General features: G+C 42.0%; 1 protein-coding gene across 4 annotated transcripts; it reads right to left on the bottom strand.

Moving 5' to 3' along the window:
• Window positions 1-197: 197 nt before the first annotated feature.
• LOC115037383 (estrogen-related receptor gamma-like) lies at window positions 198-26,964 on the bottom strand. Of its 4 annotated transcripts, none has more exons than XM_029495873.1 (9): window positions 26,513-26,963; window positions 23,648-23,773; window positions 14,429-14,674; window positions 14,153-14,310; window positions 12,771-12,887; window positions 7,666-7,776; window positions 6,780-6,962; window positions 2,191-2,460; window positions 198-2,091 (listed from the first exon to the last, which is right to left on the bottom strand). In XM_029495873.1, the coding sequence occupies exons 3-9, from the start codon at window positions 14,659-14,661 to the stop codon at window positions 1,847-1,849; spliced, it is 1,317 nt and encodes a 438-aa protein (XP_029351733.1). In that variant the 5' UTR covers window positions 14,662-14,674; window positions 23,648-23,773; window positions 26,513-26,963; the 3' UTR covers window positions 198-1,846. The 4 variants fall into 4 exon arrangements, with proteins under 4 accessions (XP_029351733.1, XP_029351734.1, XP_029351735.1 ...); XM_029495874.1 differs by lacking the exon at window positions 26,513-26,963 and adding an exon at window positions 25,398-25,610; XM_029495875.1 differs by lacking the exon at window positions 23,648-23,773 and having other exon boundaries at window positions 26,513-26,964.
• Window positions 26,965-27,888: the final 924 nt, after the last annotated feature.

Raw genomic sequence — 27,888 nt, 5'->3', positions numbered from 1 at the left:
TAGACTTCATTACATTGCAACTGTTAATTATAAATCTCCATCCAACTGGGGTCTGATGGCCTAAATGTGCCATAAAGGGCCTTACTTGGAAATGACAGTCCATTGTTGGACCGTACAGAATACACTGAGCCTACTTACCAGCCCTTAATGAATTTGTTTCAAAGTCTTCCCCCTGCTTCCTTTATATTGCAAAAGATGACACTCAACAATATTATGAGTTTTGCATTATGGGGATCGTCTTTATTGCCCAAGAATCCACCTGAGAATGAAATAGCACTGCACAGCTCATCCAAACAAAGCTTATTTGCATCTTTAAACATCTCTCAGCAGTTGGCATAGGATATGACATACTGTATACACAGCAAAATGTACAGGACTTACATTTAAACCGTAATATTGCTGCTGTCTTGTCACAAAAATATGCACATTAGAGTATCACAGTACCTTGCATTAAGGAATAAAATAAGGAGCAGGGTTTCTTTTGTCTTTGTACTGAGAATCCTTCTGAGTTTAATCCCTTCATTTGACATGTGTGCGGAAAAAGACAAATTTCAGATAGAGCTACTCTTCACACAAAACACACTACAGATTAGCAGAGCGCCATCACCAGTTTCCCCAAATATTATGGCTAAAAGCAAAAGTAGTGCACAAATTTCATCCTACACATTGACTTCTACCACAGAGAGGACATTGAGCGCCTCCCTAATCCAGATTATAATAAATGGCAGCCATTTTACATAGTTAAAGTTATATCTATTGGTCTACACATCTCTACAACATTATGATCTTCAAGTACAGACTCCATTTATAACCATTTTGTCTTGAACTTCATGATATGGTATACACATGTATCAGTGCTGCAGCGGAGAAGCTAGTAAAAAAATTATCTTACAACGATATCATTTAAAAATCTTTAAAAAATTATTTATCCACTCTAATTGCTTTAATCTACTCTTCATTAATGCCACGTTAGTAAATAAAAACAGCAAAAGAACAGAGCCACTTTTTAAATAAATATCACTTGACTGTAATACAGTGGTATCATAACCTCTTAAGTATTCTTTCCCTGAAATTTTCCACGAAAATCAGGAGGCCGATTATTGTGTTACAAGATGGTGATCACCTAATCGCTTCCCTTCAATTGTCTATACATGAATGTAGTGACTAGATAGATATTTTTTGTGATACACACCAGAGCAGGTTATGTGAATGTCTTACAGGCCACGTTATAATGTTGTGGACGTTTGCTGGTATTATTCAATAGCATGAGTCTTTACTCTTTGGCAAGACTTAATTGAATGTCTCTTAGGACACATTTACCTTTTCTATAAAAAAGAAAAGGAGAAATAAAATCAGATCATTAAAAGGCTCTCTAGATGCATTAGAATGCAGATAAACAGGCTAGAAAATGGATGAAATAATCCACAAGGATCTTCAAGTATCAGGTGGTCTTTTGACAAAAGAAGCTCTACTTTTGGCATGTAACTGTAAATATCTCTAGAAGGCGGTCTCTCCTGTTTTTACACTGTCTGGTCGTCTGTCTTCAGCTTTGGAAGCAGGTCAAACACACTAAAATTAGTGTCATAAACCGCAAAGATGACACGTCCATGGGTCAAGACACTAAATGCAAATTTGACAGCTTTTTCCAAACGTTCATTTGAAGTTGGAGGGGTGCATCTAAAAATATTCCAGCGGCTTCTTGGCGATTGCAAATTCAAAACTTTACTGTCAAATGCAAGCTGAAATGGACAAATACATGGTGCCATTACCCGTTATCCTTCACTTCCTGTCATTCAGACCTCTGCCCCGGAGGTCAGGATGAAGATGATCTCTAGCCATCTTCATGTCAAGCTTTGGCCTCCAGCAGTTCGAGGAAGAGTTTGTGCATAGGCACCCGGCCGTCCTGTTTGATGCTGCAGAAGTGCTGCACGGCGCGCGATGCCGTCTGACGCAGCAGAGGGAGGGTCATGATCAGTTTGCCGGCCCGCCGAGGGTCCTCTGGATGATGGGTGGCCTCGTAGTCCTGGAGGGCCCCGTGAAGGACGTCCTGGAGTCTCTGAACTGCCTCAGAGTCCTCAATTTGCATGGAGTCTAACAGAAGAGGCGGATTTTAAAGTGAAGGTAGAAGAAAATGAAAACACGTTTGGGGACAGAAGCGTCCAAACAGCTCTGTAATAAACAACTCTATACCTGAATTAGCCAGTGCGATAGCCTTGAGGACCACAAACTCCTCCTTCTCCATCCCCATGGTTTTGTACTTCTTCACCAGCTGGAGGATGGCGTTGTTTAGATCGAGCAGCCCTGCCAGCTTCGACTGCTCCTCGTCCATGATGTAGTCCTCGGCGTACACCAGCTTGTCCTCCAAGGCCAGCGAGCGAAACACCACCCGCAGGATCAAAATCTCCATCCAACCACTCTGCAGTAGACTCATCTGGTCAGCCAACGAGAGGGAGGGAAAACCTAAAACATGAAGAGGATTAAATACACAAGTTAGAGATACTGTGGCGGCTTCTAACGGTATTAAATGTCATACAGTGAGAGATGTTTTTAGTTTTAAGGAAATAAAGTGCAGAAATGTGAGATGCAGAAAAGAAAGAACATTGAAGTGATCCTCTGCTCCGGGTGAAAATAACCCCTGAAGATGTCATCGGGGTTATTTTGGATTTGGGCATCAGACTTTGAATGTAGGGAGAAGTGACAGAGCATGTAAAAGATGTTGTGTTGTTGCATCATGTGTTTTTGAACCCTGATCTACTAAAGACAAAAGCTGATTGTGGCCCTCCTTTTTTCTAATGAGTTCCCGAGCTTTAAATCAATACCAAATCACTGGAGTACCCCTTTGAAAGATTAAGTCTAATTATTCCTTTTATCGTATCCACATTACTTCAACCTACTATTCATGGTTCACTTCTATTTGACTTCCCAACGTCCCCATTGTGATTTTGAGGGCACCTGAACATAAATCAGAATATATCCACAGAGGGAGCAGCAATAGCATCAGCATGCTAACAACAAAAACTGTGCATGGTGTTTAACTTGAACATGGTTGGGCTCAGGGCCTTTTTTTTTTTTCATGCTGACATTGAGCTGATATGATGCTACTTTCGTGTGTGAAAGCTAACTGCGAAACCACGGTTAGCAGTCAGCTTAGTTCAGCATTCGCATGGCGTTAAACTGAGCAAATCGTATGTTTAACAGGCCTACGGTGTGAGCGGCACGCCAGCCTTCTCTGCAAACAGAGAACAGCTTTGTCCCGTTAAAACGTTAAAGCTGCTGTGCCAGTAAATGGAAAGTCCGTCACAATCTGTTGCTATTTCTGTGGATTTTAAGGTCTTAGAGTGACGTTATTTCTCTGCAGATGTGCCGCGATGAACTACACTGACGAATTGAGGAAATGTTGCTGCCTTAGCTTCAATGAACTCTTTGCTAAAACAGAAGTTGTTTGAGGCAGATTGTGTCATTTAAAAGCAGGCCATGAAGCAGAGGGTACAACAAAGGACAGGAATGAATGAGTGGTGGATGAAATTACACTCCATGGGACACTCCTACTTTGATTGACAATTACACCCCACATGAGTATGATTAAACTTGATCATCCTCCCCTACATAAACCAGCACACACACACGCACACACTCAGACACATTTACTGTAATTAAACAGATGATTTTACGGAGCGAGTGGAGCAGGGGGAGGCGTTTGTGTTTTGACACCGTCAGTGGTTGTTATCAGGATTCACTGCTCTTTACAATCACCATGGGAACGTCCGTGGCGCCCGGTTCCCCACTATCGCTTCCTGATTGATTGGAAACGCTGTTTGTGTGCAATTTCATTGGTCGATAGGGATCAGTATTCTGGCACTGGACCATCGATCAGGGACAGAGACCTAAGTGTGTGTGTGTGTTTGGGTCTGTGTGATGAAATCTCAGGAAATATATTGACAGATTTTAGGGCCAAATAAGGTTAAACCTTGAATAAAGAGAAAAGCATGTTTTTAAGGGACAAAGCAAAGGACACTGAGGGCAACAAGGAGTGTTGACATTGAGGAGAACGCTGTTGCCAGTGTTGGTCGTATCTTATCAACAATAACACACAGCCAGTCACACCACACACACACACACACACACACACACGACAGCCAACTCGCAGCGTAAACTCAAAAAGGCCAAAAGCAAAGAGGGCAGTTGGTCTTTAGCCAGCTCATCTGCCAGTCTGGCCCTCAGACTTCAGACCACATCACTGTCAATGTGCCTGATAAGAGCAGACACAGAGGAGGGGGAGCGACCAGGACAGTAGCCCCATCACACTCACCTCCCCCTGGGCAAAGAACTCAGATGGCCCAGGCCACTTCGCCCTGGACCCTGGTTCTAGCAGCAATGGGGGCCGTGTGGCCTGCCACTCATCCAGAACTGATGTGACATGTCCATTACGCTGCTAGGAAGGAGCAGTCTTTAAAAAAAAAAAAAAAAAAACAACTCTGTATTTGTATTGCTCCTCTTCCCTCTCTGTATTGTCTCTGCTACCTACAGGTCTCCCTTTGTCTTCTCAACCTGCTCCTTGACTAATCCTATTGTCCCTTTGTTGTCCATCCTGTTTCTCTTGGTTTGACCTTTGATTTCTGATGGTTTCAGAAACAAATTATAAGGCCTTTAACCTTATTTGCAAGCAACAGAATATTATCCAAAACACAATTTTTTATTTAATAATAACAAAGAAAGCTAATTCTAACATTTGTAAAATGCTGGAGTAGGTGTAGTTGATAGGCTGACATATAACTGACAAATACCAACAATTTTTGGAAGCAGCCTGGCTTTACTAACGTATCACTGACCACCTATCAGAAGCTCTAAAGCAGAAAGCTCTAAAAATCCAACTGCCTGGCAAACAAAGAGTCAACTCATACAGTGGAAAATCTTTAGCCTGCCTCCAGCCTTTATGCTAAGTCAGATAGGACAGTACTATCAGTCTTCTCATCTAACTTAAAAACAAGCAACTACGCTTATTTTACAAAAGGGGGTGAGTGGAGTGAAAGTAAATCGTAGCACAAGAAATGAGAGGCTTCGCAAGTTTAGCTTCAAAATGTAAAGTAGTTTAAAATCTTCACACGCTTCTAAAAGTCCTCTGACCATGAAGAAGTGTGTCATGAGCCACTGAAAACTAGCTGCCATTTGGATAATTATGTGATGTTACGTTGAAATTATTGCATTTATTTGCCTCGATGGTTAAAATATCGCCTTTTTTTCCCCATTTTATTTTATGGGACATTTTAAAATTTGACTATGATGAACCTGACAGCTGAGTGAAAACATGGCTGCCCATCCTCTCCCCCTCTCTCCCCCTCAGGTGAGTGTCTGCTTCTTGCTGCTGCTCCACTTTCTCAGCCAAAGCCTCCACTGGCACAGAGCTACAAATACACGCATCCGTCGGACTCCGTCTGTCTCACACGCTGACAGTAAAGAGCCGACAACGCCAGGGAGGAGACAGACAACATGAGCCTGGGGGGCGAGGAGGAGGAGACGGAGGATTTGGGGGTGCGTCCCTCTTCACTTCTTCCTTTTTTTTTTTTTCCCCCTAACTGGAACAATGGAAATGCTGATGAGGGTTACCAAACACCAAAACACATGCTGAAATGATTGTTTCTAGTTCACTTTGTAGGAGGAAACATGGGGACAAATATAGCATAGACGGATACTGGCGAGCGCACACACACACACACACACACATACATACTCTCTTTGTTTTGTAAGCATTTCAGAGACAAGACATCAACAAAAAAAAAAAACTAAACAAAACAGGTGTTTCCCTGGTGATGTTTTCAGTGTGGATAACCAGAGCTGATAAAGCAGTCAGGCCTTCAGGGAAACATAGTTGCTAATGTCTCTGACGCATCGGTCCCTGCTGGAGTCATACATAATGGAATGATTCAATATAGTCATTTTTATCTCTGTATCCAAATCCCCTTTGAGATAGATTAGAGAATGTGTAGCTCATTTGAGTAAAGTTGTGAAGACTCCCAGATGGGTCACTGCTTTTCAGTTACACAATGCCCAAAACTTCTGAAAAATGCCTTGACAACAAGTCAATTAACCCTAAAAATAAATTGCCATTTAATCGATCATAAAGCAAATGTTAGTTGCAGGTCAAACCCAGAAAATGACCCAGTCATTTCAGTAGTGCCAACACAGAGACAGTTCTGCTGGTTTGATTCTGAGTCATTCTGTTTTATCTGTCTCCAACACAGACCTGCAAACCTCTGTTGCCACCGCATACGTTTACAACCATCAACATTGCTGCATACCAGTTTTAATCCCTCTAAGCTGCCAGAATACACTTCCCCTCTCCTTTTCCACCCTCTCATCCAAAGGAAAAAAAAAAAAATCTTTGGACATCCCTGCTGCTGTCCCTGTGTCAGAGGAGAAGCTAAGTGTGCTCCAAGTGTCAGGAGGATTTCCGTAATTCAGACAGCACAGGGAGCTGCAGCCCAGGAAATGAATTAAAATGTCCAGGTGGCCGCTGGTCATCTGGGTGATATATTGGGAACACACATTGGTCAACAAGGGCAAAGCGCACGCACACGCACACGCACACACAGGATGACAGATAACACAGAGCCCTGCCAACATGCCCTCCTTGCTCTTCCACGCATCCAGAAAGTGTCTTGGCAACTGCAAATCACAACAATCTCCTCCTCTGATCTGATTATAGACTTAATGCAAACTAATGTGTGGTGGATTGTGTGAGCAGTCAACTGACGTAGTGAGTGAGCGAGACAGCGAGGTACCTGGGATATGTTTGGCCCAGCCGATGTTGACCACCAGCTCTCTGTCGGCCAGGTCGCACAGCGTGGTCAGAGCCTTGATGTCGCTCTCAGGTACTGTGGGGTCCGGCATGGCGAAGATGCCCTCGGGTTCAGCCACCAGGAGCAGAGACACTACTTTATTCTCCACAACACCACCAACAGAGACTGGGAGAGGGCAGGAGATGCAGATTTATATTATTATAACCCACATTAAGCACAACAAATATGGCCACACAGTCACACTTAGTGTACATGCAAACAGGAGAAAAAGCACAATGTCTGAAAAGATCAGAAATATAAAGTTCTCTAAAAAAGCTCTCTCAGTTGGACAAGACACGTCTTTGTGAGAAATGAAAAATGCTTTTGTCACTTTCAAATGGCAAAATCCTGCAATTTCAAATAAGCTGATTTTGATTTTTTTTTTTTTAAGTTGCTGAGCTGAGAAACTCACCCTTCTTTAATAAACCATTTCAAAATCCTCACAGCATCACATGAAAAATGCACTGGATCGCTTTAAAGATATGTGGTCTGTCCATGGGACAGCAATGTAGTGCAAAGTAGACAAGAAGTTCATCACAACCGTTCAAAGCCTCCCACCTCTCACTTCAAATATTACAGTTGGCAGTGATTAATGCCAACTCATTAGCAAATACCAGCTATAAAAATGATTCAGTGTTCTGACAGAGAACATCACAGAAAACATGATTGGACTGATTTGAACTCACAGACCACGACACAAGATAAAATAAGAGCCTGTCATATCTACAATAAAGTAATCCATTAACGTGGACAGACTGCCGAACTGTTATGTATTGCACTCGTGTTCCTATGCGCCGGAGTTGATGTGAAGTTTTGCTCGTACACCTACATGTTTTTTTCTGGGGCAAGGCATTCTGTGGGTGCAGATATGGGCTGTTCTCGGCATCTATTCTCCTCTTGTACTTCTGTCTGCCGCCTCGGACCCGGTCCAGACGCACACCTACAGACACACAAACACAGGACATTAATGATGCACAGCCGTCACACCCGGGTGTCAGTATATTATGGGGTAAAATCCTAAATGCACGGAAGGGAAGACTCATTTACTTCATATATTTCTTTTATACCCATAATAAAAATTGTCATTTTAATTTGCTTAACAGAAATGAATACTTCAAATAATGAAAAAAATATTTCCACTTAGATGAAAAGTTAATTAGAGCAAAACTTGCCGGAAGAAATCATTTGAAATTTAAAAAGTCACTTTGGAAAGAAAGTAATCCAAAAGTAAGAAGACATGTATTTATAATAATAACAACAATACAAGGACACAACTCACTGAAGGTCATCTGCATCAATGACTAATGTCTGTACATTCCCTCAAAACAAATTTATTTGAACAGTATTGTAATTCCACTGGGAGCTCCGTCGGGTAAGTGGAGTGGTTTGGAGTCAATATGCAGGACTTTTTTTTTTTCTTTTTTTCATCATTAAAGACGCAGACGGCATTTTCAAATAGGTAATCAGTTATCAGAGAGAGGCAGGAAGTTGGCCAGTCGTCCGTCTCAACGATCGCAAGGGGACCAAACGGGACTTATCTAATGTTGGCACAGCAGCATACATCCTGCAACGTGACACCCAGCTGATGACAACTGCTCATCTTAACAAGTATTGTGGCAACCTCATCACCATGGTGAATGTGTTTGTGTGTGTGTGCGTGTGTGTGTGTGTGTGTGTGTGTGTGTGTGTGTGTGCAAAGTTACATGCAGAGAATCTGAAAGTCACCAAGTGCGTCTCAGGAAAATGCATGCGTCCAGTGAGTGTGATCGTGACTCGGGAAGCCTTTAGTTGTGGTTTTAGGTTACTTGAGCTACACAGTGCAAACGGCCAGAGCAGACCTGAATAGATCTATAACAGCACTCACGCCTGTAAGAGACACTCTGAGGTTATTATTCGCCCACTTGACACCTCATAGTGAGACTCCATCCCTTTGAGCCGCCTGCCTCCCAAACATATTCTTACTTAAGCAGATATTCACGGAGAGCCTGCATCAACCTCCACAACGTTAAAGAATATTTCTTCTTGAACAGGCATGTAGAACACGTTGCAGGATCAGTATGTTCTTCATCTTTTGGACATCATTGGTTTATAAAGCTATTTTTGTCATCTAAGCTAGCATGGCCAGAATTTCATAGAATTTCTGCTTCATTTGTGAATCAATAGTTTTCTCAAAATAACCTCAAATCCATTAAAACCAACCATCAGCCTGAGGATCAAACTACATTCTTTCAGTCATAGATTTATGCCAACAAGCCCAGGAGAGGAAATATCAAGTAATGTATTACACTTATTACTACCAAAATAAATTGGACACGTTATAATGATATAGGTTTCAGAGCATATTGTCGAGTAATACTTCATAGTTTCAGGCACCACATTTATTCCAAAGATGCTTTAAGGGTAAAAGTGAGTTGGCAGTTTTGAATTAAAGAGAAGCACAGAAGGGTTGGCACTGGAGAAGATTAGCGGGGTATTAAAGAGCGAGATCACATAAACTCATTGGCCCTTGATCCTATGGTCATGTCACGTGCGGCAAATAGGAAGCATTGATTAGAACAGATATTTGGCAGCTGCCACCCTAAGATGTTTAAAAAAAAAAAAAGAAAAAAAAAGTGAGGGACATGCTTACTGTGTGTTGGTGTAAGAGTTAATTCAAAGTGTTGGCAAACACTGGATTAAATCCAACTCTGGGAGAGACAGGATGTTTTGTACAGGTATATTTGTGTGTCTGGATCTGAGAGTTGTTCAAACACGCACATTAGGGCTAAGTGTAACTCTTCACAGTGAAATGTGCTGACAACCCAAAGGCCAAGAATAGCTTTGGTGGATAACAGAAGAGACACACACACCTTCTCCCTGTGTGTCAGAGTTTGATTAAGACTCACTTCCAAGACATTCATCTATTTTCTGCTGCTTCCATCACTGAGTCTCCTTCTGAGAGAGTCTGAATGTTCACACGAAGAGCTTTACAAGTTCCCAGAAAGCACACAGTGCAACAGGATCGAGAGCACGGACATCCACACACTGATCCTGACTCATCCAGGTTACCGTGTCCAGTGTTGTCCTTTCCCGCTGCCGCCGCCAGCATGTGTTCACTATAAACAATCCCACGCATCTCAGATATTGTGACAAATGTATACATGGCCGCTGTCACCAAGCCCACTGCGGCGTGACAATCCCTGCGCACTGCTCCCCGTCAACAAATTACAAGAAAAGAATTTGGAAAGTTGGCAGCCAAACGTACACATATTGTCCCTCTCTCCTGTTCCGATTATTTTCTCAGAAATGCAGATTAACACAGCATGAATATAAACCGTCAGCGAACAGGAAGTGGGGATGAGACCTTTAGACAAAGTGACTGACAGAGGTCGTTTGATATTGATCTTGCTGCGCCGATGTTCAGATTCCTTTGGCACATTAACCGTTAAATGATAAAAGTAGAGAATCGCAAAATTGTATCAGTGTGATAAACTGCATTTTAAAAATATTACACACATTTTGTTAACACAAATGTTTTTACAACCCATCAGAAAGACAGCAACTGTAGAGATGGGTGCTAAGCAGGGCTTAATCAAATCCTGCCTGGGGTCTATATGTCTTTTAGCTGTGTATTTAATACGACTCTGACTCTCCCCATTAAACCTCACAGCTCCTCTGTCTCAGGCTTTACTGCTGCCTCTCTGGGGAAGAGGGGCATTACGAGACACGATGAAGCGCGTTACGAGGGCGCTTACGACAGGAGTTACGAGGGGCAGTTCACATTTCACGGAGGTCCAGGAATCCCACAAGGCATCTGGAGGAATTTACGAGAGGGGAGGGAAAGCAAAGAGGGTGGCTAGAAGAGAGAGGGGAGGGGAGTTGGGTGGGGGGGGTGGTGGACTGGGATAGTATTGATGCTCTTACCCTCTTAAAAGCAGCCAATTTAGAAAAAAGGCGCGCACACACCCACACACACACACACATATACTCACAAAAACACACAGGTGTGTGAGTGAAAATCTGAGAGCATATTTTTGCAAACTCAAATCCACAAACTGATGTGCGTGTAAAAAGATGCTATAACTCTGTGTATGCGTAAGTCAACACGCAGCAGCAATGAACAGATGCTCCTGTGTGTTTAGAGATGAGTAGGTGGCATCAAAGGGTCATTCCAGTGTTTTACGACTGGGATCTTATTTAATAGTTTTTGGTTATCGCTTCTATTGCTTATGATGCTGTCAGCCTCATCAAAGTAATGAGATCTGGGAAAATGACAATATGTCAACAACAAAGTGTGACAGGTCAAGAGACACGCACACAAACAATCACACAGGCTGTAAACAAGTCAATAACCTAGTTACATAATTCATCACCATTCCGAGATACAACTCAAAGTGTGCGGTGTCAAACTGGTAAACAACCACAGGGAAAAAGCAACTGTTGTGGCATCATTTAAAGGCCCGGGCACACCGTTAGCAGTCAAGTTGACTTTTTCCCCCTTGTTCCCTCACTAATATCTGATATTTTTGTCCAACACTGAGTTAATCACATATTGTGATTCTGTGATAACATTAAATTAGGTGTTTTGTTTAATTTGTATGCATCTCTGGAGCGAAAAACAAAAAGATTGTTCAAGTTCTTTTCAACAGACTGCAAGGACTTTGAAGTTCAACATCTCAAAACTGCTCAGAACGAAGCTAGAACTTTTTAATTCAAAGGTGACGCATTGACCTTTAAAAACGAAGAGCAGGAGAGGACAAAACTGAAAGAAAGCAAGAATGATTCCTTGCGTTGGCCCCTCCACTCAGACATGAACTCCTCTGTTGGGGAATAAATTGCTCCAAAACAAGCTTTGCAGAAAGACAAAAAAATGTAAATATATATTTGCAATAAATACATTTATAACAAAAATGAGTCGTTAGAATTACTTTCCCTCAGTCTCCCCCCCTTAATACACACACTTTATCTGCTCTCCTTTCTTTACTATCATACGCATTAGGCAACAAGTGGCTAGTACAGTAGGAGGCTGCTAATGTTTTCCTTTTTGAGTCACATCTAAATGCGGACAACAATATGTCACCAGACAGGCACACAGTGAGACTACAGGAGCACCTGACCGCTGTCACTGACTCTGGGGAATGTCACCGCTGTCACGTCATATTTTCAGCCTGCAGGTTTTGTCTAGAAGAGCTCTGTTGTATAACCAATTTGGGATGTGGAAGCTCAGTGTGGCTGGAATTATTTAATTTGGAATACTTTAATTTTGCCTCAATTTCACTAAAAGTCTGTGCATAGGATTCAATCCACTACATTCAGATTCAGATATCGGAAAAGCGTCATTGGCGCCAACAAAGACGAGCCATGCTGGCTAGCTCACTTGTGCCATTCTTGAATGAATTCATCTGCTTTATGTCAGGTTTTTATACCTTTTTTCACGCATTAAAGTAAAGCAGTAAAGTCCTGTCCTGTCCCCCTGTGTTACACACACACACACCCTGGCACATCTCCAGAAGTTATTTCTGAGCGACCACTCACAACTGAACAGTCCGTGGCCCTCTGCTCCCTCTTAAGACACAACTATGCATTGTTGGGCTCTGTGTTTACTACACATGCACAATCCTACACACTCATGACAGCTTCCACGAAGAGCCTGGAGTTTAACTGTCAGAGGTTTCATGTTTCACCGGAATTTACCCATCTACAACACACGCCATACGCCAGTTTATCAGGTGAGACATTAAGGCAATCTCAGCTGGTAATCAGGGTATTGTTCTGAGGAATGCATAACAAAGAAACTGCCATCAGACTCGTGTTAGCCTTCACTCTCCGGCCGCTTTCTTCCTGTCTCAGCTGTGTAAAGGATGAAATTTGAACCATGAGCCAAATCCACCGAGCAAAGCAACTCAAACAGTGTCATAACTGAGGTCTGAAAGTGATTTTCAGTGTCTGGCTGACCTTCTCTCAACATGCCCATGGCCAGACATTTCACAAATCGACAGGCCTGGCAGGATTTCCTTCTTCTTTTGGTGATTTCACATTCATTGGAGGCTGGGCAGCTGTATTCGATGTTACCTAGAAAAGGAGAGAATATCAGCGCACATTTTTTTTAAACTGTTATGGACAAAATGGAACAATACGTCAAAGACATCCTAAAAGGTACCATGATTCTCAAATAAATTTGTAATTCTTTTGTTGGCATATCAAAAGTAAGTCTATGGAAACATGCACAGAAAGAAATTTAAACTTCCAACCGACCCTTTCATGAGACTGAAATAATTTCCAAAATCTCCCATATCGTCATACCTTCAGTTTTTATTTCAGACAGAGAGCATGACTTTGACATCAGCAGGATTATTATTTTATCAAACTCAACTTGCTCTGTAAAATGTGTTAATTGTACCATTAAACTGTTGAAAATAAAAGTTATATTTTAGAGAACTGTGAATCTTGTTGATTTATACCAACATAGCTGACTATGTAAAAATCTAATTATATTCCTTTTAGATTTTTTAAAATACAGAAATTACAATTCAAAAAAGCCTTTATTTGTGAAAATATATATGATAACTATCCTCAAACCATTCATTTAGATTTTTTTTTTTCTCAGTTTGTGCAAATAGACACAAAAAAAAATTGTTCCCAACACGTAATTAGGAGCAATAGCCGGGCCAACCTAAAGTGCATGTTATGCCTGATGGCAGTCCGCCAGTTGCAGACGCTCTCAGCTGCCATCCTCCATCAGAAACAGGAAGTATCTCGTAAGCCACACATCAGATTTCCCCATTTGATCTGACAGCCGTTCATCCTGTTTGCCCTTTGAACCCACCTACAGTGGCCAACTTCTAAAGACCAAACGTAACCTGCCAGCTCGCCAGAGTGGGGCCGGAGCCAAAGGAGAACGGGACAATCCTTTCAAAACACTCGCACTGCATGCCACTGGCTCTCACTGCAAACAGCTTTCAGGTCCAGAGCAGATGGACGCACATTCAGCACCATATGTTATCTGAAGGTTTGAAGCCTAAACTCAAACATGTTGACTATATACATGATGCACTGTGAGTTTAACCGCATATCAGCTGTTTGCAAACAGGTCTTCATTTAAAGCCTTTCTGCAGTTTAAGAGGCAGGAGGTGGAAGCTTGGAACTAACTGATCCTGGTCTGTTTATACAGAAACAAATGTTCATGGACTGCATCTGCTCTGTGTTGCTCGTAAAACAGGTTTATGTGATGCAGGAAGGTATTATCAACCATGCACAATAAATTCCGTTACTAAGTATAAAACCGAGCATGTTTTGTGTGTGCCAATGTGTTTTTTGTGTGTGTGTATATGTCCTACCCTGAATGGTCCTCTTGAAGAAGGCCTTGCAGGCCTCACAGGAGGCCACGCCGTAGTGGTAACCTGAGGCCACATCGCCACACACTAGACAGAGCCGCTTTGCCACAGAGCCCAGCATAAACTCACACTTTACTTGGCCTTCTTCCTCACCAAACCTCCTGGGTCGAGGTGCGAAGAAAGACAGGAAGGGGAGAAATTAAAATCTGTGTGTTCAGATCATAGTAGTAGGATTGGAGGATAACACAAAATGAGGGCCAATATGATGTAAATACCAACCTGTTTGTACCCGCGTTGTTGGCCAGAGCTGCTGTGTGACCATAAAGGCCCGGTGAGTCCAGTCCATTGCCGTGGCTCTTCGTCAGGGGGCCGAAGCTAGAGTTGGTGTCAGAAGAGGAGCTTCCTGGGCTGGGCTGGGCCGGGCTGACGTCTCCCTGGGAGCTGGGACTGGGGCTGGAGGGCTCACGCTTTATAGACGAGGGATAGGTGGGGTCCAAGCCCCTCACTGACATCCTGCCCAAATGTCTGGAGGAAAAAAATTAAGCATTGAGATAGATGCATGTTTCTGCCTTTTCCCTAATACATATTAATGAAAGCGAGCAGTTTCATTGAAAATCTTACTCAGGTCAGCTTTACATAACGAGTCACCTGTGCACTGTCATTTATATTAATGGCCAGTTGACTTTCAGGGTGTGATGCAATTTATTAAATTAGGTATCACTTGTGCAGATAGTGATGTATATTAAAACGCAGCTACAGCCCTTTGTCATTCATTTATATGTGGGTTTTATATATAAGCTATAAATACTGCAGAAGCTTGGGCCAACTATTCCTTTTTTTTCTGGACATCCTCCACCCTTCCATTTTCACATCCCTTCACTCATGCATCCATCCATCTCGCTCTTCTCTAAACCAGCCGTTTGTGATTTCCCACATATGCAAAGCTGCTGTCTATTACACGGCTTTGTTTTCAAAGGAGAAAATTGCTTAAACAAACGTAGGGAAATCGCTTAACCAGCAATCATCGACATCATATTCACACTTATTTTCAATCCAAACACTCATCTCCCTTTCTTTTTTTTCCTCTCTATTGTCTCCTGTGTTCCTCAGTTTCTCGTCTCAGCCGGCTCGTCATACACTGCCGCCTACGCCAGGTAACAGGTTTGTGCAGCATTTAATGCTTTTATTGTTAGAAAATGTGGAGATATGAAAGAAGACCAAAAAAAAAGCTCTGCAATGCACTAATGGTTAAAATGGAAGTGGTAATTAATTTTTTCTTGTGTGTGTTTTTTGCGTTGTACATAGAAACCCACACCAAATTTTATACAAAAGAATGGTTTTGAGGAAAACACACTTCCTCCTTTTTGATAAAAAAAAAAAATACTCCATGACAACTTCTTGAACTATATCTTCCCACTGCCAGCGAGTTAAAGTGGGTATCATTAGTCTATTATTGGCTTAAGATGTGATACCATGCACTCTGTCACCATGCTGAAGAGAAAAAAAACCCATCTGAAACCAGCTGAGGTGTACACTCAGCTCACAGGCATGTGATCCACACACACACACACACACACACACACACACACACACACACACACACACACACACACACACACACACACACACAACCACACACACACACACACACAGGCGTCATGTGTGGATGTAAAAATAAAAATCATTGCCACAGTCTCCCACTTCTCCACGTACACTTCAGATTCACATGTTGAAGAACATGCTAAAGTCCCCTGTGCGTCCCCTGTGTGTGCACACACACACACTTAGATATTTTAAAGCATGTGTCTCCATAAACACCCCAACACATACTTGCATGCAACTGGTTGTCGCCAGGCCAACTTTAAAAAACCCTCTGCAGTCTCTCCCTCTTTGTCACTCTGCCCCGCATACGGAGGAAAACACATGCTCCCACCGAGAGAGAGAGACAGAGAGAGAGACAGACAGACAGAGACACACACAGAGACACACACACACAGTATCCCATTCTAGTCTCAGTCTAGTAAGGCTGATGTCCAACTCAGTCTGTTTCCTGCCATGTAAATGAGTGTTCTCTCGGCCACAATTCATTTGGTAGGCAAAGAAACTGGCTGCTTTTAACCACCCCCAGAGTAAACCATGGTCATGCGCTATTTACCCCTCTACGAACCCACAAAGACAGACACACAGATGCGTTGTAAGAGAGACTGACAACTAGTAACACATAATCAAAACGTACATAGTAAATGCTGGTATTGTATGACTAAACCTCAATCCTTGATTGAACAGACAGAAATCAGTCCAGTGTGGCCAGTTTCTGGAACTGGGCCAAACCTGTCCTTGGGATGTCTGTATTTATGTGTAAAATCACCTACAGCATGGATGGTAGAACAGACTGTCAACACCATTTGCAATAGTTCTGGCTTACGAAACATGTATAAACATGCCAGCAAAAATCTGTGTATCCATCAACACAGAGAAACATGAGCATTAGTTTAGAGTCATGTTGCTGGTGTGCTAAATACCAGTTAAACGTTCACTCTTCTCTAAGCTCTGTTTTGGTCTCCACCAACAAGAAGAAACATTTCTCTTTAGCTGTGAAATGCGGCGCTACGCCAAGTAGCTAACTGCAATCTTTGCCAGCTCTTGGAGCCAGTTGGGGAGAGAACATTGATTTTTTTTTTTTTTTTTAAAGCCTTTTCATTGGAAACGGCTGCAGTAACTGGAAGTGATGATCATGAAGGTGGTGAGTGCAAACCAAAATAAAAAAGAAGTTGTGTACTATAAACCCAGAAAAAAAGCCCTGTAGAGCTATCAAGTGATCGATCATTTACAGGTCACATTTCTCACATTACTCAGTCATTAGATCTGTTTTTACAACTGCTTTGGACATTTCATATGTTTTTGTCACATGAAAAGAGCTTTAGATTTTTTCAGCACACATTATTTCAGCCCAAATTTTTAAGCCGCAAAACTTTCCGCTCAACAACAAAAGAACCAGATTCAACCTACAAGGCTCTGATATATTTTATTCTACCACTCCCATTCTGTCTTCAATCTCTCTGGCACAATAAAGAGATTTCAGTTTCCTTTTAAAATTAGTCACTGCTACCCTTATTGACTATCCATCAAAGTCGTCAATATTTCTAAGTCCAGTCCCTGACAGCTACAGAGTGAGATATACTTTGTGTGTGCTCTCCCATTATAATGCATCACTGGGAGAAAGAAGGGGGAAGAGGTGGAAGGGTTGGGGGGGCTGTTGGCGTTTTGCTTTCATAATGAAATGGCATTAGAGTGGGGTGATCAGATGTGATGTGATATTCACTCTGACAGATTACTAATCTACAACTCCATATAAAAACCCATCAAAAGGCGGCCGGTGCAGCTTCTACAGCTCAACAGAGGCGGGGATAAATCAGGCCGGATGTGAGCGTCTGTGTCAGTGGGTATTCAAAGTTATCATAACTTACTCCCTTTGTGTCCCAGTATCCAAAACAACTCTAATTGCACTGTGGGAACAAAGGCCAAAATGCAGCGTGAAATGACAAGGAGAGAAAATGAGAGGAGGAGAAGGAGAGGAAGAAGAGAGGCGGGAGGAAATTAACGGTGGGGCAGACAGAGAGAAGGAGTGTGAAAAAGCTGGGAAGAGACAGAAAGAAAGGGGCAGTCCTGTGGCTCATTAACCTCAGGGGTGTTGAAAGAAAAGAGAGAGAAGGCAACACTCACTTTCAAATGGGCAGTCATAATGCAGACAATGACCCATTGGGAGGGAGGGGCGGAGAGGGAAGAGGAGTAAGTGAGAAGAAAACAGGGAGGGAAGGAAATATAGAAAATGAGAGGGAACGCACCAATGGATACGTTAAAAAAAATAAAAAATAAAAAATTAAGCATTGGCAAATCTGCAAGTCTGAGGAAGCAAATATAAAAGACTGGGCAGCAGAGATACATACAAAAAAAAAAAAAAAAAAAAAAAACACAAATACTTCTGAGGTGCTGTTGACCAACCTTGTGGCTCTAACCCAAACCCTGAGGAGCAGTTATTTAGGTCAGTGGGGTCTCAGTAGGGTTTATCTTTTTTTTTCTTTCTTTCTTTTTGTTCTTTTTTTTTTTTTTTTTTTTTTTAAACTAATGAGCCAGTAGGAGATGAGCAGGGATCAGTACCACCCCCAGCCATTCGTAAGAGCCTTAGTCAGGCTTTGGACGAAGCTGTTAGCTGGGAGATGAAGTGCCTGTGGCTGCAGCGAGGACCCACGGGCTCTTGCAAACATGGATAGCGTGCCATACAGGGGGATCATCTGCGGCCATCACCGCCTTTTCTCCTGTTCTTCATCTGGCCGTGTCTGCCACTGGCAACCAGCCAACCTGTACGTCCACATGTCTGCTCATCTTTAGCCTGAGTTTGGCTTTCAATCTGTTTGTCTCCCGCTCCCTTCATCTCTCGCTGCTGGGGAAAGTTAAATTCAATCGTAAAAACGCTCACTGAGACGGGCGCTCAGAGGAGAGCAATTACACCACAGCTGATAGAAGTGCAGCAGTGATGATAATGACTGTGCTTTTTTATGATTACAGCAAACAAAGGAAATCAAAAAAAGCATCATCAGGGTAATCAAACAGCTGCTTTGTGCGTCTTTTTGCAGGCCGTCAGTTGCTTTGTTCATGTCAGCGTGTCTGCCGAGGCAAGATTTTCACAAGGACTTGGTTGAGCCAGGGTGTGCTCCCAAAGCAGGACCAGTTATCTCTTACTGGCCGCCCTAACTGTTACTGTCAACAAACAGGCCGAACAATGACAACTGTAAGCAACGCATACAAACCTCCACGCCTTGGGATTTTCATCTAATGCCCCTCCAAACGCTGAGAAAAAGACCTTAGATTTTAATTTGCTTAAATAAATCCCCCTTTTTTATACCTGAATAGAGCAAAAATCCATTTACTCATCTGTGAATTATCAACATTAAAAAGCTTTTATATTCAGTTGTTGGTAAGGTCAGACATTTTGGAAGCGAATAATGACAAATGTTGGTTTCACACAGTAAACAGTGAAACTTTTCTGCTTATCTTCCTGTTCCACATCATTGCAAACTTAAAGCTGCCAGTCAGACAAAGGACAAATTCATATCACAGATCAGAATTGTCTTGAATGTTTATGTGACAGATGTGCACCCTTTAAAAGCAAACAACCACACTGTAAATAGTACCAACTGATCAGCAAATTGTAGAAATCAATTTTTTTTCTTAATCACAATAATATGTCGTGAAATACTTGATTTGTGTTATCTTTTCTCCATCACAGTGGATCTCCTCCAGAGGAGCCTGATTCTCAAACTCCAACTATGAGGTGAATATTTCTAGGAATTGACAATGACATTTTTCTCAGAGCCAATATTCTTTAGAAATCTTCTGCGCTGCGTAATGTCTGCACAGCACAAAAACATGCAAATAGATATGTTATGGCATAACTACACACAAAGACAATTCCCCAGAGATGGAGCATTGTGAAGTCATGATCAGCTAATACTGAAACTTTCACACACAATATCAGTACCGTTTACACCTGTGTGTAATTTTCAAAGTCATTTTGCGATGGGAAAGTACTTACTCTGTGTCAGAGTGGTAGGTGAAACACTCTGGGAGGTAGAGGTCGACTAGATCCATGTACACTCTGTCACCATGCTCCGCAGAAGTGAAAAATAATCTGTCCTGGTAAACCCGCTTTCTCTTTAACTGTTTTTTTTTTCTCCTCCTTCTTCTCTACAGATTTTATAAACTCCTACCCTGACCACACTGTTTTGTCACTCTCCCTTTAATCTTCTCCCTAACTTTGTCTCCATCTACTGCCCCCCTCTCTCCTGTATCACACTTTCAGCTGCTCTCATTGTCCCCCTGTCTGTCTTCACTTCACCCACACTTCTCACCAACAGCCCCGGGGCCGCTTGGCTGCCTTTGAAGTCCTGACTGTTGTGACTAGCTGTGTGTGACAAGGGTCTCCAAGCAAAGTCGGCCCTGATGATTACCCAGCCACACCATTTGAATGGCCTTCCCCCCCAGAAGGCTGAGCTGACAGCTTATTGGCTGCCGCCTGAGCCAATGACAGCCAGCTTCTCACTGGGGCAGGTGGCAATAACAAGGATGTGGGTATTTCACAGGTTTTAGTTCCTTACATGGGAAAGGCTTAGAATTAGCAGAATATTTTGCAGGTGTCATTCCACTTGATTCAAAAGGGCACACAAAACACTGCTTAGGTCTAAATATAACATGTTATTCACCAGGACAAAAGAAATGAAAATCACACAACCAGGAGCTATTTCAAATTAAATTAATTAAATTTAATGTTTAGTGGATTAATAGATTAGTTGAGTGAGAGAAAAAATATTTCAATCAATCAATTCAGGTTATTTTTTAAACAGCAGCATCTTTGTAATTGAATATATTTGGGTTTGAGGCAATTGGTTGGACATACCAAGGAATTTAAAGGCACCACACTGGGCATCCCTGTTCTAATGGCATTTTACTGATAAATCAAGTGAAACTGATCTTTGTGACCAGGGCTCATCTAACCAAATGCTGTCTACTGTCTATGTGAGGAAATATATGGAAACATAGATGCACAGTTTGTAGGTAACTATGAGCTGTCATTTACCTGATCTAATAAGCTATGGCAATGTGCCTAATGTGATTGTATTTGCTTTTTACTGACACACGCTCAAATATTGAAGCATGCAAGTCACCATTGAAAGAAAAAAGTTAATTTTTTACTCCAAATCTGAGAAAACGTCACTGGACAGAGAAAATGTTGTGGAAAATATACCCTGTGTCTATCCAAATGATCACAGTTTAAAATGATGCTTTAGTTTAAAAATGTACTGATTTCAAAGGGAGCCTCAGAAATCCTGCTCTTTTTCTGTTTTTGGCCTGTCTCTTCCTCTCTCCCCGACGCCAACGCCACGCACTGAGCTGACCCCTGGCGGCCCAATCTCCGCAGGAATGAAATCACCTGCACTAATCTGTTGCTCAGATAAAAGCCAGACAGCAGACTGCATGGAGTGGACCTTATCACATTATGCACCACATGAAACACCCAAACCAACAGAAGTACACACCGCATGAAAGCAGCCACATACACAGGCATGCTACATGTGTAAATAAACATGAGCATGCAAACGTAAAGTAGAAAGCGCATAGAAAAAGCCATAAAAGATAAAGAGGGCAATTTCAAACAGCAGATAATTTTATCTTGACCATAAAATGCAAAAAGCCACAGTGCTGCTATCGTATCAAATCTCTTAAAGTTAATGTATCACATATAAAGTTATCTACACAGAGGAATAATCTTCTATAAACCATTTAGGAAACTGAATGTTGACATTAAAACGAAGTGGCCGTTATCTGTATAAGGCTTTGAGGTTGCCAGCTGCCATCAATGGATTCAGTATTTGCTCAAACAAAGCTGAGATGTTGTTTCACATTTTCATAGAGAGGAAAAGTGCAGGTTGAAATTAAATCAAAGGCTAATAATTTTATCAATGGTTGATATTTCGCTTGGCACCGGCTGAGTGGTCTTGAGACGCACCACGACGATGGTAACACACACTTGAGTGAAGCCAGAGTGGCGTCATGTGAAGCACTTAAAGAAAGAACGTCCCTGAGTGGTTTATTTTCTCTGATAATTTCCTTATTGTTTTAATAAGTGTACAAAGGCTTCCCTTTACAGTGGCTCTTTGCCAACGTTTGGGATTTGAGTTGATAGAAGTAAAATGTTAGAAATTAAGTTGCACTCCCTGAACCTTTGGATTGACTGAATGGCTGTCATCAAACAAAAGCAGAATAAATTCAGATTAGAACTCTGAAAAATGATTGTTCTCATCTTCAGGAATCCAGATTTTTGGCTTTTTTCGCTGAGATGTTTCAGTGAGATTTGGTCGTGTCCGATTTTTTTCTGTAGGACGTTCACGTTCATGGTTTTGAGTGAATTGTCCAAACAACTGCTGGGATCTGCTCTGCAGTACTCCTTAGGTTTTCATTTAGTGCTAACAGGTGAAAAATTCCAATCATAAATTCATTCATTGTCCAAAGCTTAAGTGTAGCCCATTCACAATCATCAGAGAAGCTTTGCTTGATCAATATCAGCCAGTATATTGCATTCCCTGGCACATGTACTGTGTTTATGCACATCAGTCAGTAGGAATAAATTTGAGCATAAATGTGCCAGTTACCAATAAGATAAGTAAAAAAAACAAAACAAAACTGTCTGCTCCCTTAGTACGTCTTAACTTTAAAGAGAGTAACTACAAAGTGTAATAAAACAAAAATAGGTTTCTAATTTGAGTATCAATATCAGTGTTAGTCTCACTAATTAACTTCCTGTTGGATGTCAAAAATGTGATATAAGAAATTAAAAAGACAAAAAAAGCAACTCTTGCACTTATAAACTGAAAAGCCTGTACAAAAAAAAGTCTCAAAAACAAAAAACAAAAAACAAAAAACAAAAAAAACAAAACAAAACAAGACCAACCAAAGTAAAACCCCAAAATGACAAGAATCAGTGACAGGCAAAGTGCAGCACGTGTGGCTGTGGTTAAACATCAGAAATATTTTTACACTCCTCAGTCTGGAGACAGGAGTTCAATACCACACAGCATCCAGCTGCCAGCTATTGATCCATCACCTGATGCACCCAGCGTTCTCTGACGGAAAAAGAAAAAGTTCGACTGGAGTAGCAGGCACCATCACACACGTGTGTGTGTGTGTGTGTGTATGCGTGTGTGCGCATCTCTTTCCTTCTCATTCCCTAAACTCACAGCCACCAAATCTCAGCCTCTGGGGACAGCTGTCAGATTGACTTCCAAAACTGGACAGTCACTCTGCAATTCAAACCCCCACCGCACGCGCACACACGTGCACGCACGCACGCACGCACGCACGCGCACACACACACACACACACACACACACACACACACACACACACACACTAGCATCAGTGCTCAGATCTAGAGAGTGTAATGTGCTTAGTTTATGCCTGACTCACAGTCATCCATCAATTACTGAGACACAGAGAAAGACTATTGACACTGTGTGCAAACACCATTGTCTCAGTGCTCTGACACACAACCTCTGAAACACTTCAATTGTTTACAGAGGGAGGAGGGAAAGGCAGGAAGGAGGGGGCAAAGACAAAAGGGGGGAGGAATAGCAGGCGGGGACATGTAAAGAGAGAAAAAAAAATCTGAATATCATAAAAAGAAGGTAAAAGCTTCAATCTGTGTGTTTGCCTTAAAGTTATGCGTCTTTAAATAGATGGATGGGAGGAAAATGGTTCATAAAATGATGTATTGACTGACAGACGAGAAATGGAGAAGGATCAGTTTCATTCCATTGATTTGTAGCACACCGTACAGAGATCAGAGGTCACACACACACATCCATGCCAGAAACCTTAGAAAGCCTCTGAGAGAAGCTTAAAAAAAAAAAAAAAAAAAAACACCACCATAGAAATGTCACTTACAGCTACTGGGACCTGCTGCTGCTGTTGTTCTCGCTGTTGCTTTTGTCAGCACTGGTCAATGGTCTTCAAATCGTTTTCACTTATCTGGAGATCCTACAGTCCCTCAGGGGAGGAAGTGAGTCACTGCTGGGAAACATATACGTACAGGAAAGCATTCAGGGAGGCAGGATATCAGATGGGGCCATTTTATGAATATCTAAAACTCTACAATTACAGGCCCACACTGCCAGTTTCCACACCTTGATAACTTGGCGGGACTGCCCCCTAGTGGGGGAATTTCTTTGCCGTTTCGCACAAGGAACAATGCTGCTTGATAAGGGTTGATCATTTAGCAGCAGAGTTTTAATGGAACTGAAATGAACCATAGTGGGACTGAGAAGGGCTTACTCTGCGTGGGGAGTGCGTTCCATTGTGCCGTGTCGTCTTCTTGGGCAGGTGCCCATCTGGAAGTTCTTATGTGTGATTATGTAACCGAGTTTGTCCTAACAACATAAAGTGGATTACCACAGTGCCAGCTCTACATATTCTCCACATGCAGCGTGGGATTAACTGGTCAGCTTGTAGTCTCCAAAATTCACCTTGGTTTACACACCTCTGTGTCCCTGTGCGCCTTCCATAGGAGGTGACCCACCGTTCTCTCTTAAAACTTATTATATTCATTCTGGATGTTTTCCTACTGTTATTCATATTTACTCTCTACAGAGTTGATTTATACACTACTTTGATTAACGTGCATCCCCGTACAAAAAAGCAGTGTGTCGTAGAGTGATATTCCCTTCAAGTTCTTCGATATTCACTTAGCTAAATAGATTTGAGGCACATAGAGATTAATTTATATATTAAAGAATCATTTTTCATTTTCATCCCTCAAATCCTCACATTCATCTTCGGACACGACTCTTAGATTGAGAATCATTGACTGTAAATTAAGCAGGTAACTTCATTCAGCTCTGTCTGAACCAACGAAAATGGCAAAACGCTGCTTAGGGATTGATGGATGAGGGTCAAAGATCTAAGATAAATAATATATAATGACATCAATACCAGGGAAAATTTCTTTTAATTTTTTATAACTCTAAAAACTATTCAGTGCCAGGTATTAAGGCTTTTAAGGGTCAGAATTAGGTTTTGGGGTTTTTATTGCTGTTGTTTGAGCTATAAAATATGCACAATCTTAGTTGTGTGGCCGTAAAGAGGATGCCAGAACTGGCATTGGAATAGCACTGATGTTTCAGAGGGGCACAGTAAGATGGTTCCTCTTGTTACTTAGTTGGCCCAATAAAATACAAAGATTTAAAATTATTCACGTCACATACTGTTTAGGATAATGTGTTGACTTTTCTTGAAAAGATACATGGCCCCTCCTATCTTTTGTACACACACACATATTTTTTCATGCCTGACTCCCAACACTATCTCAGGGGTGGGACCCCCAGTGCGGGCCCAACACACACTGAATTCTGGGAGTCAGCACCACACACACACCAACTGCTGATGTCAGGAATTATCACACGCATTTCACGCCCACACAGCGTACGTCTGTATGTGTATGCGTGCCTCATCATATCACTTTTATCTCCACAGGTGGTAAATTTAGCCCTCTGGGTCAGTGTCAGCATGTCTACAATAAACAAACCAACACAGACACACACACACACACACATACAGGCTGAAAAAGCTATCCTGTCAAGTTGATTTAAAAAATAAATAAATAAATAAATAAAAATCAACCACAGCTTTGTGTATTCACCTCCTGGCTGTCTTTCTTTCCAGTTGTCCATCTCGGCGCCCCTCTAATGTGGCCTTACACATTCTGTCAGCAGCTCCACAGGTGAGTCAGTCTCATCTCGCGACACCATCTCACACCAAAGGAGACCTAATACCGATACTCATCTCTTTTCCTCTGATTCCCTCACCTCCGTCCCATGTCCTGTCTAATCTTTCACACCATGTCGCCATCCCTTCTTTTCTTTTTCAGTTTTCATGGAAATTCTGCATCACAGTTCACTCCTGTCCATCCTCATCTGATCATACAGATGACCCCAAGCGTGCTACTAGGATTCCCAGGCTTTCAGGCAAGATTTGACCAAAAAAAGAAAGGGGGGAAAAAAAAAAAAAAAAAAAAAACCCAAAAAAAAAACAACCCCACTCACTCTCCCTCCCTTCTTTACAAAATCCCTCCTGGCTTCCCTCAACCCCACCCCTTCTCCAGGCTTTTGGGGGTCCTCCGACAGTAACCTCTCCCTCGGCCGGTTAGTCCACTCAGCACAGTCCAGTGATTCCTGGCCGAGCTGAGATACACCGTTCAAAATGTAATTTTCTGCAAGATTACACATGATAATGACTAGCATTGGAGGGTCGCCATAAATGATGACTTCCAATTATAGATGCATAACTATCGATCTGTCAACAGGAGCTGTGATAAAGAAGAGAGATGGTTGAGGAGAGCAGGGACAGAGCTGAGGAAATGTACAGTAGTGTTATGTTTATTGACACCTTTCTTTGTGCCACACACACGCAAACACACAGAAAGAGTGGACACTGCTGCGGACAAACTGAATAGCTGAACTGCAAACAAAGTCCTACATAGAGGCATAAAAGCAAGTATTGATGGGAGCCAATAAAAAGCCTGGCAGATGAGTTCACCTGGGAGCAGAGTAGACCTTCACCTGGTCAGGCTCACACACACACACACACACACACATATATATACACAGTACACACACCTCTGTTTCCAATCAAACACTAGAATGTTTCTAAGCAGACAGGAACAAATACACATCAGTGCGTTGGCTGCTATTAAAGTAAACCCTGCAAATATATTCTTCTCATATGCTCATCTTATTTCTTTTGCTCAGTACTCACTGTCAGTTTCATCCAATGGTTGGCTGCTTGGTGCTCCGCTCTACAGCTGCAGTCACTCAGTCAGTCTCAAGGACAAACGCTCCAGCTCTCCTTGCCTCCGGTCTCTGTAGCTCAGCGATGCAGCAGTAGCAGCAGTACGTACACACACACACGCACGCACACGCACACACACCCACAACACACACACACACAAAACTACCCCCCACTCCCTCTTTCTCTCCTCTCAGCGTCTCACTCTGATCCAGTGCTGAGTTTACCTACCTACCTGCCTAGCTTGCTCGCAGGGGAGTCCTGAGAGAGTGTGTTAGACAGAAAAGTGTGTCTAAGAGAAGGGGTGGTGTTGGTGGCAGGGGTGGGTGGGGGGGGTGGGGGGTTGAGGACACATCCTGCATTCCCATATATGCAGAGGGAGGAGGAGGTGAGGAGAAGGGAGGGTAGAGGACACACGGTGCTCCTGTATTCCTATAGATACATTAAAGGTTTTCTATTGCAGCCTTAGAAAGATAGAAGAGAGAGGGACAGAAAAAGGGGGGAGGGAGGGAGACAGAGACAGAGAGAGAGAGAGAGAGAGAGTCATATTTCAGCGATGTTGAGTCAGCGTGTGAATGTGATGCATGTGTTGATGAAGTTGGAAATGTTCAGAGGACACGTTCTTATGAGCAGTTATGACCTAAAGCTCTTTAAATGAGCTGTTAGTGTGTGTGTGTGCGCGTGTGTGTGCGTGTGTGAGAGAGACAGTGCATGTACACAATGTCCCAGGAACATCAAAACTGGAAAGTTCTCCTATTTCATGGCTGCTATGATTGGCTGAAACTGTAAATGGGTTCATTCTCACTGGACAAAAAATGTATTTAAATTATTCAATTTTACAAATAAAAGGAATTTTAACCAGTTATCTATTTGCATTCAACACAGGCAAATATTTAATTACATATATCTTGTATTTCAGTATTTGTGAAAATATGATGGTTTGGTTTCTGAGTAATAGGTCTGATTAAATTTCAGTTGAAAACATTTTTTGGTTAAAAATATTTGGTTAAACAAATGTAAGGGGTCAGTATCAGATTTTTTTTTTTCATTCTAAAATAAGGGGGAAAATGAGTCTATACAGATTAATATAATGATATTTAGCAATACATAAACATGAAAATTTGTTTCTTTTTTACAGCACAGGAAGACCTGTAAGTCTTGCAATCTTGCTTTGACAGGTGAACATGTCTGTTGTGAAAGGTGTAATAAGACAGAGTAACACTGAAACCACTATAGATAAAAGTATCAATATCTTTAATTAGACTGGACTCTGACTTTTGGGGGCAGGACAGTCAAAGGACATTAGCAAGCAACTTCCTAATAAGTAAATCAAATTGAATCTTTAC

The sequence above is a fragment of the Echeneis naucrates genome, chromosome 24 (assembly GCF_900963305.1).
Source record: "Echeneis naucrates chromosome 24, fEcheNa1.1, whole genome shotgun sequence".
Lineage (NCBI taxonomy): Eukaryota > Metazoa > Chordata > Actinopteri > Carangiformes > Echeneidae > Echeneis > Echeneis naucrates.
The sequence above is the reverse complement of the archived record's forward strand: the minus strand, read 5'-3'. Positions and strand labels throughout refer to the sequence as shown.